General features: G+C 41.2%; 1 protein-coding gene across 1 annotated transcript; it reads left to right on the forward strand.

Annotated features, from left to right (window-relative positions):
- Window positions 1-3,509: 3,509 nt before the first annotated feature.
- LOC109761317 (F-box/LRR-repeat protein 13-like) lies at window positions 3,510-5,422 on the forward strand. Its single transcript, XM_020320118.4, has 3 exons — window positions 3,510-4,565; window positions 4,682-4,825; window positions 4,896-5,422. Exons 1-3 carry the CDS (start codon window positions 3,636-3,638, stop codon window positions 5,268-5,270), a joined length of 1,449 nt encoding a protein of 482 aa, XP_020175707.1. The 5' UTR covers window positions 3,510-3,635; the 3' UTR covers window positions 5,271-5,422.
- Window positions 5,423-19,867: the final 14,445 nt, after the last annotated feature.

The following is a 19,867-nucleotide window of genomic DNA, read 5'->3' on the forward strand; positions in this document are numbered from 1 at the left end:
ATTATTGCCTCTAGGGCATATTTCCTTCAGTCTCCCACTTGCACTAGAGTCAATAATCTAGTTCACATCGCCATGTGTTTTAACACCAATAGTTCACATCGCCATGTGAACTAGATTATTGACTCTAGTGCAAGTGGGAGACTGAAGGAAATATGCCCTAGAGGCAATAATAAAGTTGTTATTTATATTTCCTTATATCATGATAAATATCTATTATTCATGCTAGAATTGTATTAACCGGAAACTTAGTACATGTGTGAATACATAGACAAAACAGAGTGTCCCTAGTATGCCTCTACTTGACTAGCTCGTTAATCAAAGATGGTTATGTTTCCTGACCATAGACATGTGTTGTCATTTGATGTACGGGATCACATCATTAGAGAATGATGTGATGGACAAGACCCATCCGTTAGCTTAGCATTATGATCGTTGAGTTTTATTGCTATTGCTTTCTTCATGACTTATACATGTTCCTCTGACTATGAGATTATGCAACTCCTGAATACCGGAGGAACACCTTGTGTGCTATCAAACGTCACAATGTAACTGGGTGATTATAAAGATGCTCTACAGGTGGCTCCGAAGTTGTTTGTTGGGCTGGCATAGATCGAGATTAGGATTTGTCACTTCGTGTATCGGAGAGGTATCACTGGCCCTCTCGGTAATGCACATAACTATTAGCCTTGCAAGCAATGTGACTAATGAGTTAGTTGCGGGGTGATGCATTACGGAACGAGTAAAGAGACTTGCCGGCAACGAGATTGAACTAGGTATGATGATACCAACGATCGAATCTCGGGCAGTAACATACCGATGACAAAGGGAACAACGTATGTTGTTATGCGGTTTGGCCGATAAAGATCTTCATAGAATATGTAGGAACCAATATGAGCATCCAGGTTCCGCTATTGGTTATTGACCGGAGATGAGTCTCGGTCATGTCTACATAGTTCTCGAACCCGTAGGGTCCGCACGCTTAACGTTCGATGACGATCGGTATTATGAGTTTATGTGTTTTGATGTACCGAAGGTAGTTCGGAGTCCCGGATGTGATCACGGACATGAAGAGGAGTCTCGAAATGGTCGAGACATGAAGATTGATATATTGGAAGGTTATGCTTGGACACCGGAAAGGTTTCGGATGAGTTCGGGCATTTTCCGGAGTACTAGGGGGTTACCGGAACCCCCCGGGAGTTAATGGGCCTTGATGGGCCATAGTGGAAGAGAGGAGGAGGCGGCCAGGTGTGGCGCGCGTCCCCCCTAGGCCCAATCCGAATTGGGGTAGGGTTTGGGGGGCGGGCCCCCTTTTCCTTCTCTCCCTCTTCCCTTCCTTCCCCCTCCTAGTTGGACTAGGAAAGGGGGGAAATCGACTCCTAGTAGGAGTAGGAATCCCCCCTTGGGGCGCGCCCTAGGAGGCCGGCCCTCCCCTCCTCCACTCCTTTATATACGGGGGAGGGGGCACCCCATAGACACACAAGTTGATTCTTAGCCGTGTGCGGTGCCCCCCTCCATAGGTTTCCACCTCGGTCATATTGTCGTAGTGCTTAGGCGAAGCCCTGCGTCGGTAACTTCATCATCACCGTCAACACGCAGTCGTGCTGACGGAACTCTCCCTCGACCTCAGCTGGATCTAGAGTTCGTGGGACGTCATCGAGCTGAACGTGTGCAGATCACGGAGGTGTCGTGCGTTCGTTACTTGATCGGTTCGATCGCGAAGACGTTCGACTACATCTACCGCGTTTCTTAACGCTTCCGCTTTCGGTCTATGAGGGTACGTGGACACACTCTCCCCGCTCGTTGCTATGCTTCTCCTAGATAGATCTTGCGTGATCGTAGGAAAATTTTTGAAATACTACGTTCCCCAACAGGATCCTCCTTAGTTAGCTTGAGTCTAGGGTAGCTGGGGAGGAAACTGAGAGGGGTTAAAGGTAGATTCCGGCAGTGGCCACCGGAAGAAGTCGAAACCCTAGGTTTTTTCACCTAGGGGGAAAAGTTTTTTATGAGTAGAGAGTGCTCCTTAATTAGTGATTTCGCGAGATGGGAGCTGTGAAATATAGAGAGATAGAAGTTTGGTGGGCCTCCCAGTGCATCAGTTTGGCGACGGATCCATGACCCATCTTGTATCTCTATGAAGGCCAGGACTAGGCGCCGGTCGACCGGCCCAAATTTTGGCTGGTCGACGCACAGCCACCCGATTCACCCGCTGGCCCACGCCCACGTTGACTTCGTCTTCCATCACCGTGAGATTTCCCCAAATCCTTCCCCTCTGCAAGTCGTTTCCCGCACCGTGTGCCACCCCCAGCCGGTCGCTGACCTCGCAGCAGCTCGCACCTTGCCCCCCCCCCCCACAGATTGCAGCTAGTCACCTTTGCCATCATCGGTCGTGGTAGCAACCTCATGTCGCGGCCACGGGCATGCTCGCCATTACCACCAGTGTCGCAAACAACCAAGAAGCCAGTTACAACAAAAAATCATGTTGGTTCCAGCTAATTTGTTTGCCGGTTCCAGCAATTATCCATGCCCCTCCGTCGTCTCCAGCAAAGACGTGGTTGTGGATGTTGGAACTAGCAAGATGATTATCTGGAACCGCCACTTAAATTTACTAGAACCAGTGTCACATGGTTGGAATCGACCCCGTCGTCTCCAACAAAAATGCAGCCAAGGATTTTGGAACCAGCGACATGATGTGTTGCAACCGGCACTCTTGTTTGCTAGAACCAGCGGTCAGATTTGCTGGAACCGGCCGCGGTGACTGCCGAGCCCAGTTGCTCCGCTGACGGGAGCTTGCAGCTTCTCCGTGCCATGGTTCCAACATTTGCACACCACACTTGCAGCAAGCTCCCCATCGGCCTTGGCACCAAGGAAGCTTGTGTGTGTCCGTCGGTGGTTCGTTGTAGCAAAACGAGAGACTGGTTGTAGCACAATAGCAACGTCGTTGCATCTCCCCACCGTCAATGTCCCAGCACGCGGCCTCCCACAGTCACCGTCGACGCAGCATCCCCTCGTCAGAGCACCGCAGCTCGTCGTCGTGGGGTGTGGCATGTGCAGCTATAGTAGAGAGTTTGAGGTGTGGGTAGCGCTGCCTAGAGATATGTCTGCGACGGCGCCATGCGGTAGCAAGAGATTCAACGGTGTGGGATGGGCTGACGGGGAAGTGTGGGTGAAGTGGCGCCGCCACCGCCGGTGGAAGCAAAGAAATCTATCGGGTGTGTGGATGGATAGCAAAGACGAAGGAGGGGAAAAAATGCCCAACAGCAGATAGGGGCGACAGAGACGTTGGTGGTGCGTGGGGCCACGCTGGCAGGTGGGCAAGCGCGTGCGACCAGCCCAACATTAAGCCGGTCATCCGTTCACAAACGTTTACCTTCTATGAAGGTTTATATGGCACAATTTTATTGTTGGCAAGCCCCTCATAAAAACAGCGTTTTTTCTTTTTCTTTTTGAGAGGGTTCGATGGATCTTTCCTGAAACCCTCTCAAAGCCCACTAGTCCGAGGACATTTGGTCCCACGGCTCGCGAGCAATTTCCCCTCTCCTTCGCCGTTCCACTCCACTCCACTGACCACTCCACTCCACAGAGAGCACGCGCTGCTCAAAACCCTCGTCCCCGCCGCGGCGCTTCCGGCGACGGCCATGGACACCGGGGTGCCCGCCTTTTCCATGAATCCGGTGATGGCGGAGATCTTCCGGCAGCTAGGCCTTGACCCGGATCAGGTGGGAGGCTTCTTCGCCCGCTCCCTCTCCCACACCCACCACGCCCTCCCGGACCCGCCCGTGACGGCCGACGCCCGCCTCTTCGCCCTCCTCCCCGACGACCCAGTAGACCGCGTCAGCCGCCTCCCCGACGCGCTCCTCGGCAACATCGTCTCCTGCCTCCCCGTCAAGGACGGCGCGCGCACCGCCGCGCTCTCCCGGCGCTGGCGCGGGGTCTGGCGCTCCGCCCCGCTCGTCCTCGTCGACTCCCACGTCCACCCCGCGGGCACCGCGTACGCGCAGGGCGTCGCCTCCGCCGTCTCCCGCGTCCTCGCCGCGCACCCGGGCCCCTTCCGCTGCGTCCACCTCACCGAGTCCCCCCTGCTCGCGGCCTGGCTCCAGATCGTCGCCGGCAAGGGCGTCCAGGAGCTCACCCTCGTCCACCACCCGTGGCCGCTCGAGATCTTTCTCCCCTCCACCTTCTTCTTAGGCATGGAGACCCTCACCCGCCTCTACCTCGGGCTCGGGCTCTGCGACGTCGTCATGAAGACCGGGGATTTGGACTTCATCCTCGACAGGAGCCCCGTGCTGGAGACGCTGTCTCTGGAAGGGGAGATGCTCGAGCGTTGCCTCGGCCTTGTCAGCCAAAGCCTCCGGCGCGTGCAGATCATCGGGTGCTCGGTTGGAGAAATCTTCGTGGTGGACGCGCCATGCCTTGAGCGACTCATCCAGTCGGGAGGCTGGTGCCCTGAAGACACTGATGGCAACTGCACCAAGGTGAAGATCGGCCATGCCCCCAGGTTGCACATGTTGGGATACTTGGAGTTGGACCCAAGAAACGTCCTAGAGGTCGGCAACACCGTCATCAAGGTGCCTCACCTTTCCATTCGTGCAATGTAAACAACAAATTCCTAAGCGGTCGATGTGAATTTGGCATCTTCCTTCTCTGAATTGGGTGCATCTGTGAATTGTGATTGCAATCGCAGGCTGGGACAAGGGTGAGCCCGAGAACCATGGTACCAAGCGTGGGAGTCATGGCTTTGGAGGTGCGTTTCGGTGTCCGCAACGATGCCAAGATGGTTCCCAGTGTCCCCAGGTGCTTTCCGAACGTCGAGACGCTCCACATCAAGGTGAAGTCCCTGACGCTTCTGTTGTCTTCCATCTGCGCCATGTTCTGCATTTGACTGATCGAATTTTCAGTCTGCAAAAACCGATCGATCCACTGGCAAGCTGAACCTGAAGTTCTGGCATGAGTGTGGTGTCATAGAGTTCGTCCGGTCGCGCATCAAGCTGCTGGTTTTCCATGATTTCCGAGGCGGCCGAGGCGAGCTCGCCTTCCTCAAATACTTCTGTGAGACCGCATCGGTGCTGAAGAAGGTGGTGATTCTGTTCGCCGACGGCTTCGCTTCGACCGAGGAGGCGCAGTCCAAACTGTCGAGTCTGGGGTCGGTGAAACGGGCCAGTGAAACCTCTACAGTGCTGGTCACCGTACCTTCTGATCCTCAAGTAGGTTCCATTCGGAGCTTCAAGATAGGGTCTGGTTTTTCTGCTGACGACCCTTTTGCAAACTACTGAAGTCACAGCAAGTGAACTACGTATATTTCATCCTGCAAAGTAAATTGCTCTGGAAGGAAGTTGTTTATGTAAGACCATGGCGGCGGAATGTTCTGGCATTGCTTCATCCGTAGAGGGAACACTAGATATCAGCATTCGTGTTGGACAGGTTCCGCGGCGGTGCCTGGCTTTTGGAATTCCAAGATTGCTTGCTTGATTTAATCTTGCTAAAAGGAGACGGGCTTATACCCAATGATAAGTGCCACACATATGGCACGAAGTAACACTGCTCTGACGTTTTTTACACTAAATTTGTCATATAAAAAAATAAAAAAAATGTAACTTGCCATCCAGAGAAGAAGTTATTATGCTTCACAACTAAAGTTGACATCCTCTTATAACTAAACTTGGCATAAAAAAACATTAAGACGGAATTGCTTCGTGTCACACGTATAACATTTGTCAGGGTCCGTTTCATAACCCCATTTGTTCCCTTTGCAATCTTGGATAGGAAACTGCAACCCACTTATGAGCTCATTGCCTGGTGTATGGCTTTATTGGTTCACAGGATTATCACAACCGACCAAAAATGATAAAAAAAGAAATACACATGAGGGCCTTGACGGAAAGCATGGTGTACTCTAGAATGAATAAAAGTAATCAATGCATCTAAGATCCATACTATTTTGTCGCAAAAGTTGGGATGCAAACTTAAATTAGTAAAATTCGTCCAAATAAATAAATAAATTCCATGTTCATGTGCACTAGAAGAAGAAATAAATCCCGGCAATTTGTCTCTAGTGCACATGACCCCTAAAAATTCTCGGCTTTGTATAGGTTTTCTTACAAAATGAGTTTGCATATCAACTGCTTTCATTTCCTACAAATTTGAAGCCCACAAGACATTAGACGCAATATAATGCCTTTCTATTCCATTGATTGTACATATCTAAATTAAAGATATACTTGACTGTTCTACGTTTTGAAACAAAGCATCATAATTAGATTGTTATGCAGAGTAGGAATCGTCTTTTATCTAAAGAACATTATTCATCATAAGCTAGTCCATACACTTTGCTACAGACCACAAAAAGGCACTGTGTAACATCCCAATTTTCGGAATGTTTTAAATTTTCTCCAGAAAAGAACGCCCAGAAATTTCCTTTGTTTAATCGAGCTATTACAAGCATAAATTGAGTTTTTATAAATTTGGGGGATTTAATTTGAATTAATGTCCATCTAAATTTAAAGAGTTTTACCCTGATTTTTTAGATGGGATTATTTTTTTGCCTTTGGCGTATTAAATTATGCACTTTTGTATTTTTCTTGGAATTTTCTGAAGTCCTTTGATACTTCCTTCGCTCCTAAATATAAGTCTTTTTAGTATTTCAATAAAGACTATAAACAGGTGTATATAGACATATTTTAGAGTGTATATTCACTCATTTTGCTTCGTATATAGGTCATATTAGAATCTTTAAAAAGACTTATATTTAGGAACCGAGGGAGTATATTTTCTGGGGGGGAGCTTTCGATCTATTCATCTTAATCATGTCTGAAGTCCTTTGATATTGGGTCTGACTATATCATGTCTAGATTATCTCGCATCTAAGTTGTGACATCAGCAGATTGTTTTCTTATTTGTTTCTTTTTTCGCGTCGTTTCTTTTTTGGTTTTTTCCTTTCGGCCGGCTGACTAGAGCGACAAAAAAATCAACTGAGAGTGCGTTGCACTAGGAATCCAACTCGGGACAACATGCTGGTCACACGGGCTCCTACCACTCCAATAGATAGCTGCTATTGATTATTACAAAGAGGGAGTATATAAGAACATAGTAAACCATCGAGATTAGAAGACAATCTTGCAATTTTTTAAACCGTTTTTTTTTACAAATTGTGAACAATTTGAAGTGTCAAATATTTTTGAAAACACGAACAAATTTAAAATTTCAAACAGTCTTTTTTAAACGACAAATAAGAACAAAATATGGTATTCCAAACAATTTCTTCAGGAACAAAATTTTAAGAGCGTGAACAATTTATGAAAATCTTTAACAATTTTAAAGTGTGGACACTTTTCAAAATTCCAATCACTAAAAAATACTAATTCATTGAGTTTATTTTATTTTAATCATAAATTTTCAAATAAAAACATTTTTTGCACCATTTAAAAAATATTGACATTTGAAAAATGTTCATGCATTTCAAAATAATGTTAGTGATGTATAAAAAATGTACTATAGAATGAAAAAAGTTTCATAACATTCAAAGACATGTTCGTGGCAATTTTCTAAAGAAACTTCAAGCATTAAAAAATCACAACATTTTCTAGAAGTTCGTGAGGGATTGTTCTTGTTTTTTGTCGGAAAGAATGTTGGAAATGCGATTACCCCCGCCCCCCCCCCCCCCCACGCCAATTCCGCAATCCAACCCAGCCACGCCTAATTGCAGTAGCATTGAAGGTGTGCAATTTAGTCGGGGGACAAGACTAGTAGTTGCGAATTGAGGGTGGGATGAAACAAACTATGGGACCAGTTGCAAGTTAAAGGTGGACTTGCAACTTGGATGAAAAACAATGCACATGCCTAGTTGCGAGTCGAGGGTGCGCTTGCAATTGGGTGAACTACGAGCTGAGTTGCGACTCGAGGATGGACACAAGACTGGAAAAACTACAAACTACAAGCCCAGTTGCGAGTCAATGGTCAACTTGCAACTAGGATAAAACACACTAGGATAAAACACACTATGGTCCTAGTTGCGAGTCAAAGATGGACCTGCAACTGAGATCAAAGACCCAACACAGGCCCAGTGGCGAGTCAAGTGCAGGCTTGCAACTGGGATAAAACAAACTATGGGCCTAGTTGCGAGTCGAGGGAGGACTTGTAACTAGGAAAACAAAACTACGAGCTCAGTTGCGACTCAAGGTGGACTTGCAATTGAGATGAAAAGCAAAAACATGTCGAGTTGCGAGTCGAGAGTGGACTTGCAACTAGGACAACAACAAAAATACGGGCCCAGTTGCAAGTCGAGGGTGGACTTGCAACTGGGACAACAACAAAACTATGATCCCAGTTTGCGAGTCAAGGATGGACTTGAAATTAAGACAACTACGAAACAATGTACCATTTACAAGTCAAGGGTCGACTTGCAACTGGGATGAAAAACAAAATCATGTCTAGTTGCAAGTCGAGGATGGGCTTGCAGATGGGAGAAATATGAACCCAGTTACGAGTGGAAGATGAACTTGCAACTTGGACAACTACGAAACTACAAGCCCAATTGCAAGTCAATGGTCACCTTGGAGCTGGAATGAAAGACAAAACAGATGCCCAGTTATGAGTCAAACTGGGCTTGCAGGGTAGACTTTCATGTCAGGGGTGGACTTGCAACTGGGACAAAAGTGGTCGGGACCCAGTTGCGTTTCGAGGGTGGACTTGCAACTGGGACAAAAAATGGGCCATGCCAAGTTGCGTTTGAACGGTGCACACACAAAGTAGGACAAGAAAAGAGGCAAGTTTCTTATATATTAGGGTTAGACTTGCAAAAAAGGGTCGTTGCCTGTCATTGTAGGTTTAGAAGCAGATCCATCCTCGGGTCACCTTTGCTCCAGAGAGAGAGAGAGAGATGAACAGAACTGATGAGCCAGCGGTCGGCTCGTCTCTTCGAATTATACAAACAACTTGTCTTTTCAACTACAACAGAGGAAAAAACAAACCACAAAGACCGGCCCAATAAAACAACGCACAATGTGATGGGCCGCAAAATGGACAACGAGCGAGTGACTCCAGACGCGCGGGAGAAAACAACCCCGATCAAAAAAATTGCACAAAATTAATAGCGACGGATTAAATGGACTTGAACTTGGATGAAACATCGCTAAAACTCATCTATATGAGTTTTAGCAATTCGATACATGATTTACTTTTCCATGGACACATTGCATAGATGAACACAAATCGAAACAACGACAAACAAACATGCATCAACGATCGTACGGTGTATACACGCACAAAGGAGATGCATGCACGCAGCATATGATTTATATGCATATCATAGCATCGTAGGGGGAGAAAAAATAAAAAATAAAAAAAGATAAAAGACCTCACAAAATGCAAAGGCTGTAGCGAATTTGGACAGCTCAAAAAATAGACAAAAAAGAACAAAAACAGGCAACGCCAACCCACGCTTCCACACATGGGCCAGCCCACGCTGTCATGATTTACGGACGTAGTGCGGGGCTTCAGGCCGTGCTAGCGCATGCCAAATGCTATTCGGCGCCTTCAGCGCAGTTTTCCTCAATTGCTATTTGACGCGCGCGGGCGGCAAGCTGTCGAGGAAACGCCCGTAGTTGCTTTCGTTCGCGTGCTTGTTGGGCCGGCCCACTATGGGTTTCGCGTGCTTGTTTTCGTTCGCTGCTGTTTCTTTCGTTGGGTTTTTCTTCTTCTTCTACGTTTTCATTTTTTCTCTTGTTTTTTCTTCTGGTTTTGTTCCTGGTTTCTTTCTTCTTGTTTTGTTCATGTTTCTTTTGGTTTCGTTTTTCTCCTGTTTTTGTTTTCTGGTTTTTGTTTTTTATCCTGTTTTTCCTCTTCTGGGTATGGTTTTTCTCCTGTTTTTATCCCATGCTCTCTGCCTTCAGCGAAAGCTCGATCATTTGCCGCTCGCGCGCGGCAAATAGGAGCTCTCGCAGTTTTCTTCAGTTCCGACAAACGGGCGCGCACACCCACCCTCCCCCCCCCCCCCCCCCCCCCCCCGCTACAGGATGGCCCGGCCTATTTAATATTTTTCTGTTTCTAAAAAGAAAAAATAAGCGCATTCTGTGATTCGATCCTAACCCGCGCTAGTTTAGTACCAACGCAATAACCACCTAGCCACCTCATCTAGCGTGTTTACATACATGTTTTTCTTCTTTTGTTGTTTTATTTTTCTTTCTTTTCTTTTCTCTTTTTTCTCTCTCTCTTTTCGTGATTTCTTCCTTCAAAATAGATTGTTTTTTTCCAAAATCCACTAACTGTTTTCAAATTTGTGAACCTTTTTCAAAATCGATGATTTTATGTTCAAAATCATGAATTTCTTTCCAAATCAATTAACTTTTTCAAGTTGGTGAACTTTTTTTCAAAATTCATGAATTTTTTTTCAAACTCGGTCAGCTTTTTTCAAAAACAATGAACGTTTTTCAAATTTGTGACTGTTTTGAAAAAAATTAATGAACTTTATTTAAAAATTGTGAACTTTTGTTTTGAAAATTGATGAAGCGGTTTAAAGATTTATTGAACTTTTTTTGAAATTTGTGAACTTTTTTCAAAATCAATTAACTTTTTAAAAAGTTGATGAATTTTTTTCAAAATAGGTGAACTTTTTTCAAATGTCTGCTTTTTTTCAAGATGGGTGATATTCTTTTTTTCAAAAGTGATGACTTTTTTAAAAATTTCTGAACTTCTTCCAAAATGGATGAACTTTTTTTTTCAAGTTAATGAACTTTTCAAATTTCTGAATGTTTTTCAAAACTGGTGAACTTTTTTCAGTTTTTGTACGAACCTTTTTTAATATATGAACTTTGTTCAAGTTCACGTTTTTATTATGAATTCTTTTTCACTTTTATTATAAAATATAACGTATAATAAACTGGATATTATCCTACATATTAATGTTTTTCTAACAGAAGGGTCAAATATAGTTTTTCCTTCAAATCGACAAAGAGATGAGTTAGCGTTGTTGTTATTCTCTAGCGTACGGAAGTTGCCAGGCACAGATCGAATCATGCTTCTCCCAGAATTCCCTCGTATTTTGCGGATAAGCTTTTCTCCTTGTCGCGTTAACTGGGCCGGCCCGCTATGCGTGGTGTGCGGGCGCCAGTAGCGCTAACCAGCGCCGAAGAGGAGGGGAGTTCCTATTTGCTGCATTTTGCGGCAAATAGTTGGAGCGAATATAGTTTTTCCTTCAAATGGACAAAGAGATGAGTTAGCGTTGTGGTTATTCTCTAGCGTACGGAAGTTGCCAGGCACAGATCGAATCATGCTTCTCCCAGAATTCCCTCGTATTTTTAGCTGTACACACAGGCGGATAAGCTTTTCTCCTTGTCGCGTTAACTGGGCCGGCCCGCTACGCGTGGTGTGCGGGCGCCAGTAGCTCCTAACCAGCGCAGAGAGCGCCGAAGAGGAGGGGAGTTCCTATTTGCCGCATTTTGCGGCAAATAGTTGGAGCGACGCACATAGTTGCCTCAACTGGGCCGGCCCATCAGTAGACGACGCGCGCTTCACTTAAACAAGATGTAAAAAGAACAAGAGGGCGCGCGAGGATTCGAGCACAGGACCTCGCAGAGCTGGTGAGTGCGGCACAACACTCGACTAGACATGTCTATCTGCCTGTATGTAGCGCGAATTTTATAAGAACTCAAATCCGCGTGCACATATGAAAACACTTTTTGAAAACAAATTAATTATGATTAATATTTGATAAACACAAAAAAGTTTTTCGAAAATCTGAAAAAGTATTTTAATAGTGATTTTTTCAAAATCATGAATATTTTTGAAAGGAGAACAAATTTTGAATTGTGAACAAAATTCTTTTGCAAACATGATTTTTTTTGTAAACATGAACATTTTTAAAATTTGCGAACAAAATTTGAAATGGGAACAATGTTTAAAATAACGAACAAATTTTGAATTTTTAGAACAAATTCTAAAATGGAGAACAATTTTGAAAATTCCAAACAAATTTTAAATGTGAAAATATTTTAATAAGTGAACAAAAATTTGCAAAATAAGAGCATTTTTGAAATTTGTGAACAATTTTTTAAAACAGGCATTTTTTGAAATCCATGCCATTGTTTTCAAATTTTTCAAAAAAATGAACATAAATAATTCGAACAATTTTGAAAAAACCGGAACATTTTCTAAAAATTCGGAACAAAAATTTTGAAACCAGATACATTTTTTGAATTTATGAACAAATTTTGTAAAATGGGAACATTTTTTGAATTTCTGAACAAAATATGAAAAACAGGAAAAAAATGAAATTCGGATTTTTTTGAAAATAAACTTGAAAAGAAAAAAGAAACAGAAAAAAGAAAAGAAACAAAAAAAGAAAAAAAGAAAAAGAAGAGAAATAGAAAAAAGAAAAACGAAAAAGAAACTGAAACTGAAAAAGAAAAAGCCGGTTCAGGAACCTTTTAGAAGGTTCCCAAAACCGGAAAAAAACTACTGGAAACATTATAGAAGGTTCCCAAAACCGGTGTCTGCTGTAACGCTAAAACGGGCCGGCCCACTTGGTCGCTCGCTCGCACCTCCCCTGTGCGAAGCGTCGACAACTTGCCGCAACGAGCGGCAAGTAGGATTTTCCGAAGAGGAGCTCTCCTAGCGCAACACGCTCGAGCTCGAACACGGACAACAGAAAATTAGCTTGTGCCTGAATTTTAGGGACAAAACAAATCCAAAGATGAGGGAGTTAGATATGAGGTAACTATTTCACATCTAGATGTGAAATAGCAAACCTGTTTGATATTTCTTGGAAAGAAAATCCTTTTATTTTCTCTCCCCGGATATGGGATAAAATCCCTAGGCCCAGTTTGCCTCCACTCACACATCTGTCGCTTCAATCCAGCTGAATGGGCTAGCCCAATCTGGTTTTTGTCTCTTCTTTTAATTCTTTCCCACCTGGACGCCCTTCTTATATCTCACCGGAATTCCCTATTTGACACGCGTTACATCAAACTACCAGCGCTTCGCACAATAGAAGCGACCGAGCAAAGCAGTGGGCTGGCCCAATTTGTGTACGCGGTTCGTGTCTAACATCATCCGGTTTTGGGAATCTTCTACAAGATTCCCTGAACCGGTTTCTTTTCTTTTACAGGTTTTCATTTTTCTTTATTTCTTTGTGTTTTTTCTTTTATTTTAGTCATTTTTCTGTTTCTTTTTTATTTTTTGTTTTTTCCTCTTTTTGCTTCTTGACTTTTCAATTTATTTTTTTAGCTTCGTTAACATTTTTCACATTTTTGAAAAATGTTCAAAAATTTAAAAATTAAATCTCAAAAATTGTTCGTGAGTCCAAATTTTGCTCGTAAATTCTATAAATAATTTGCTTTCTAAAATATTGTTTACGATTTAAAAAAAATCCGGTTATTAAAAAAATTGTCACAACGCTTCAGAAATGTCCAGGATATCAAAAATTGTGCCCATTTTCCAAATTTTATTTATGCTTTTGGAAAACTGTTCAGAATTTCAAAAAAAATTCACCATTTTTAATAATTTTCCAAACTTCAAATAAATTTAAATTTTTCAAAAACAAATCACGTTTTGTAAAATTTAGAAAAATCATAATTTTTCATCAAATATTACGAATTTAGAAAAATCATAATTTGAAAAAAATTCCATAATTTTCAAATTTTGTTCAGGTTTTCAAATTTTGTTCCCACATGAAAAAAAGTTCATCTTTCGAAAATTTTCCCTTTTTCATAAATTTATTCATGTTTTTAGTTTTTTGTCTTCTTTTAAAATGAATGTTTGGGTTTTAATAAAAATTCAGAAATTTTCAGAATTTGTTTGTCATTTCCATAATATGTTCAAAATTTCGAAATATGTGCCCTTTTTCATATTTAGTTCTCAAATTTAAAAAATGTTTAAAAGGTCAAAAAATGTCCCAGTTTTCAATTTCCGTTCACAAATTCAAAAATGTGCCGAATTTCAAAATATGTTCACATTTCCAATATTTCTTCACAGTTTTAAAAAATAGTTTATGTTTTTAAATTTGTGTTCGAATTTCAAACTGTGTTCACATGTTTCGATAACTGTTAAAAAAATCAGTGTTTCAAAATTTTATTCACGATTTAAAGCATTGCTCACATTTTTTAAAACATTGTTCACATTTTTCAAGAGAATGGTTAAAAAACTTTGAAAAAAGTAGGATATGTAGTTGTTCATTCTTTAGGAATTCGTGCTGCGTGAATGTCAGTAGCACTCGCCAGCTCCAGTGGCTAGCGAGAATGCCTCCCGAATTAGAGATATGGAGTTCGAGTTCCACATCTGACTGTTTTTTCAATGTATTTTTACATCGCCACAGCGCCTAAATAGGCCGGCCCAGTCGGCGCTCGGTGTGTGCGTCGCGACGGTATATATATATATATATATATATATATATATATATATATATATATATATATATATATAATGTATTTAAAAAATGTTAATCAAGCATTTGAAAAAATTGAACAATTATTTCAAAAATGTTGATCTGGCATTTGAAATTTGTTAAATGTCTATAGAAAAAATGTGGACCATGTATTAAAAAATGATATATGTTTTATCATGTATATAAAAATGTTAATCAAGAATTTGAAAAAAATGTTGAAACAAGTATTTGAAGATCAAGAATTTGAAAACTGTTAAATGTGTATTGAAAAATGTCGTCAATGTATTAAAAAAATGTTGAAGTTTTTGGATCATGTGTATAAGAATGTTAATTAAGCGTTTGAAAAAAAAATGTTGAACAAGTATTTCAAAATTGTTAAATGTGTACAGAAAAAATGTTGACTACGTATTAGGAAAAATATTAATCAAGTATTTGAAAAATGTTAATCAAGCATTCAGAAAATGTTAAGTGTGCATATAAAAAAAATGTTGACTGGGTATTAGAAAAATATTAATCTTGTATTTTAAATTGTTATGCAAGCATTCAAATTTTTTAAAAGTTTGTATAGAAAAAATGTTGACCATGCATTAAAAAAATTCAATCTTGTATTTGAAAAATATTAATCAAGCATTTGAAAAATGAAAAAAATGTGTATAAAAATGTTAACCATGTTTTAAAAAATGTATTAGAAAAATGTTGTTGACATATGTAAAAAATGTAGAATGAAGAACAAACGAAACAATGAAAACCAAAAAAGAAACAGAATAAACCAAAGAAAAAACAGAATGAAAAATAAACAAAGAAACAAATGCAGAAAGAATTAAAAAAGGAATGAAAACAACACAAAAAACGGAGGAGGAAAAGAAAAGAAACAAAAAAAACAAAAAATAGAAGACAAAAATGAACAAAAATGAGAAAGAAAAGAAAAAGGATAAAAATCATGAAAGAAACAAAGAGAAACAAAAAGAAAAGCGAAAGAAAAAAACCTAAGTGTAACGAAAAAAACCCGAATAAAATCGGGGAAGACATAAGAAACCAAACAAAGAACAAAAGAAATGAGAAAAGGGATAATTAAAAAAATCTAGGGTCTTTTCCTCAAGTAAACCACGCTTGCTATATTACCATCAATGCAACCGTGGCGCGATTGCTAGCAGCGGTTCGCACTACCTGGGCAACCTCGGATTGAATCCCCGCTTCTTCTATTTTAGTAGCGCTAATGGGCGGCCCGTTACTCTATCCTCTTCAAGCGAGAGATCCTTCGATCTTCCGTAAAGCGAGGTATAGTCTCCGCGTTTCCGCCTGACTTGGCCTGTGGGAAGTGGTAGTTTCGTCATGGTTGATGTCTCTAAGAGTAGGTGGTGTGAGTGTGGTATATATATAGCCATCACCAAAAATCTAATTGTTACACACATTTATGCACAACTCGGTGGGACCGAGTGAAGCAAAATGTTTGAACTTTAGGCTTTTCGGTGAGACCGGATGAAACAGCTCGGAGGGACCGATGGGTGACCTAAGAAATTTCCACACTTCGGTGACACCTATAGAAAACACTCGGAAATTCTTAAGTGAAATCGATAGGTAACGGAAGGTTGGCAAGCGCATTTCGGTGGGACTGAATGTCATCTCGGTGAGACCGAGTTGCTAGGGTTTAGGCTGTGGATCTGTCAAGTGTATCTCAGTGGGTCCGGGTAAAGTGTATCGGTGAGACCGAGATAGGCTTTAGGGTTTTCGACTGATAGGAATATGAGGGTGTGGTTTAGGGTTTTTGAAGCAATATCTCTAAGAACTTGAGCAACTGGTTCATGATCAAAACCTCATCCCATTTTAATAGTACTGGCTTTCCTATGGACTCAATGTGATCTTGGATCACTTAACCAAAAATGTAGAGTCTTGAAGCTTTGCCAACATTGTTCCTCAGTAGCTTGAGGGGTCCACATATCCATCCATCTACTTGCATAGGTTGAATTTTTCCGAAATATACTTGAGGAAAACATTAGTCCAACAACATGTATGTTGAAATGAATTACCAAAACCACCAAGGGAGCAATTTGTGCTTTCAATCCCCCTCTTTTTGTAGTTGATTACAACATACATCAGATCTTCAAATAAGAATATACCATAGAATCACATTAAAGCTTTGAGAAGCATGTAACAAGTATAAGCTCCCCCTACAAGTGTGCATTCTTTAAAGATAATTGCTTTTGGAATACAAATGCACAATTGGGTAGGAATACTTAATATGTCACATGCATCTTGGCCATGTGCATTAGAGCAAAAGATATGAATGAAAGTGTTCATGTGTCCATGATGATTTCTTGCAAACAAGTATGTGAAATAAGTAAGACATCATCATGCACATGGGTATGATGCATACACTTACCTTGAGGTGCTTGAGCAACTTACCTAAAGAAACAAACTTGAGAAAATAAGATTAGATAACACAAGAATCTCTTCAAGAAGAATGCAAGAACTTCAAGAATACCAAGATTGGGATGACATGTATAGGGATTAGTATCACTAGGTGAATACTTCCTTAAGAGCTGGCATGTCCTCAAGGATTCAATAAAGATTTGCAATAGAATTCGAAGGGTTTTTCTTCCCTAAACTATGAACTTCCTCTCCCCCTGAATCTGAGATTGTAGATATTGGGAGGAGGTAGGGTGAGACAAAACTAGAGCAGAAGATCATATAAAATGATCGAGCAAATAAAACTATAAATCAATTATATGTTTCTCCCCACTTGGAAACATATATTTGGAAACATATAGGTCTGCCTCATCTTATAGTTGTGTATTTATATTCATATAAAGAGGCTTTGATGTGTATCTCTCTCTAAGTGAGTCTTTAGATAAGCTTTGATGTGGCATTTCTCATTTCTCTCCCCCTTTGACATCAATTTCCAAGAAGGGTTTAGCTCTTGGTCATTGGTAAATAGGTACGGTCCTTGAAAAGCACATCTAGCTGAGATGATGTTGAATGCAGTAGAGGTGAAAGAATGATTGAGTGGAGCTAGAAAAGGAACAACAAATAAATTTTGGCAAACTTTTTCTAGTGATTTTTGGTGGCTCCGATTAGGATCAATTAGTGATTCCGAGGTAACTTGGAATCATAGGTTGATCACATCGGTGGTTCCGAGCCAGTTCACCTCAGTTGGACCGATGAACATGTTAAGCAATGTAACTTGCAGACTCAGTGACATCGATGCTATTCGGGACCGAGTTCACGATAAAAACAAAAAATTGTCAAACTCAGCTCACTTTGCAATAAGATCTCACAGGAATTTGCAATGAATTCAGATAAATTTGCAACGAATTCAGATAAATTTGCAAGGAATTAACAAAAGAAAGAAACTAGCTAACACGAGAGAAAGAAGGGAAAGGAAAGAAAGGATAAAAGAACTACCAGATGAAGTGTTTTTGGAAATAAGCAAGGCAACTAGAACACAAGAGAAAAATCAAACCAAGAAAAGAAATGCAAGAGAACTTCATCTAGGAAATGGTCGGATACTAGTTCACCTATGTTAAAGTATATTGACTTAGGAGTCAAGTGAGAACACTTGATCATAGGTCATACTCATCGTTAAGCTCAAAAATGGGTTACCATTTTTCATTTAAGCATTTCAATGTATTCACATCATTTAGAGGTGCTTTGGCTCATGACTTCGAGTAAATCGTCTCTAAGATGTGAGAACTTATATTGGATTTTGTTGTTGACGTCATGTAGTTGAACTTGTGGATGCTCATGTGTTTGAGTTGGGATCTATTCATTCTCGTTTGAAGTCCATGTTCCTACATGGGTTAGTCTCGCAAGGAATAACAGGTATATCCAAATTGAAAAGAATGAAGAATTTGTGTCATATGTTGTCAAATGATACTTTTGGTATTGTCGTGTCCCTTGAACACAACAATCAAGATCTTTGATACTTGGCACATGTATGATTGCTCGATATAGACATTTGGAGCAATATTTTGTAGTGGAGCTTATCCAAGTATCTACATGGGTTAGAAGCAATACAAGGAAGCAATGTATCCAAGATATAAAATAGTCATCATAAGAGAAGTATCAAGGATTTGTCAAGAAAGCGCATGCCCTTGCATGCATCCAAGTGAGTTTCTAGTTCACATTGGAAGCCTCGGTAATGTTTAACTCAGTTCTCAAGCGATAAAATATCTTCTCATCAAGAGGTTTAGTGAAGATATTCGTCACTTGCTTGTCGGTACGAACATGCTTAAGGTTAATGTCACCTTTAGCAACATGATCTCGAATGAAGGGATGAAGAACATCAATATGCTTAGTTCGAGAATGTTGGACAAGACTGTGTGCAATCTTAATAGCACTCTCATTGTCACAAAGCAACGAAACATGTTTCACATGTATCCCATACTCTTTAATGTCATCCATAGTAATTGAGCACAACATTATCCGGCGGCAATGTATTTTGCTTCAGCGGTATATAGCGATACCGAGTTTTGTTTCTTCAAGGACCAAGACACAAGAGATCTCCCAAGAAATTAGAAAGTGCCCGAAGTTGACTTTATATCAATCTTGTCACCCTTATAATCCGAATCGGAGTAGCCAATAAGATTACAAGATGATCCTTTGGGATACCATATGCCAAAGTTTGGTGTATGTAACAAGTGCCTCACAATTCTTTTCACGGCCTTTAAGTGACATTGTTTTCGTGTCGCTTGGTATCATGCACACACACTTAGCATAATGTTAGGACGAGAGGCACAAAGATATAGCAATGAACTGATCATTGATCAATGAAGTTCGAGGAATTTCCCATGGAGGAGAATAGGACGGGGACAGGTTTGCTCCTGTGTTCAATCACACGTCCCTCCAACCAAACGTAGTTCTTTTGCAGAAGAGTGATCTGGGCTACCAAATCGCCTATCGCCATCGAGCAACACTGGTCATTTCTATCTACAACATTTCTTTCGGTTATTCTCTTAGTTATCTATCTGTGTTGTTCATCTGTAATCCTGTGTGCATATCTTTCAGTATCGTGAAATGTTTGTGTTTGTTTTCATCTCGCTATACTGAACGTGTTTTGTCTCTATGTTCATTTGTTTTTCATATACTGCTACCTTGTCTTACTTCTGAGTTAAGTTCTATTAAGTATCCCACATTAGTGTGGCCTAGTTATTTATCCACAGTACCTTTGCTTTACATCTTATGTTTAATAAGTTTTCTACTATGTTGTGCTGAGAGATTTGAATATTTCAAAAGAAAATTTAAATCTCCCATTCACAACCCCCTTTGGTCAATATACTCTGATCCAACACTTCGACTCCTTGTACCCTACCCGCCTGATCGGGCATCACTTGCCTCCCTCGCTCTACTTAGTGAAGAGAGACCTTATCATCCCCTTTCCATCTTTGCACACGTCCTTGACGTTTTGAGGGGATGTGGTATAGGAGGTGACAAATGGCAGACATGACGAGCAGGTGATTGCTGACAATTAGGGAACCATAGGTGCCCTCAGAAGTCAGG

The sequence above is a fragment of the Aegilops tauschii genome, chromosome 6 (assembly GCF_002575655.3).
Source record: "Aegilops tauschii subsp. strangulata cultivar AL8/78 chromosome 6, Aet v6.0, whole genome shotgun sequence".
NCBI classification, from domain to species: domain Eukaryota; kingdom Viridiplantae; phylum Streptophyta; class Magnoliopsida; order Poales; family Poaceae; genus Aegilops; species Aegilops tauschii.

Coding starts and splice junctions, on each gene's coding strand:
- LOC109761317 (XM_020320118.4), top strand. CDS start 3,636: ATGGACACCGGGGTGCCCGCCTTTTCCATGAATCCGGTGATGGCGGAG. Junction 4,566..4,681: donor TCGGCAACACCGTCATCAAG/GTGCCTCACCTT, acceptor TTGCAATCGCAG/GCTGGGACAAGGGTGAGCCC. Junction 4,826..4,895: donor TCGAGACGCTCCACATCAAG/GTGAAGTCCCTG, acceptor TCGAATTTTCAG/TCTGCAAAAACCGATCGATC.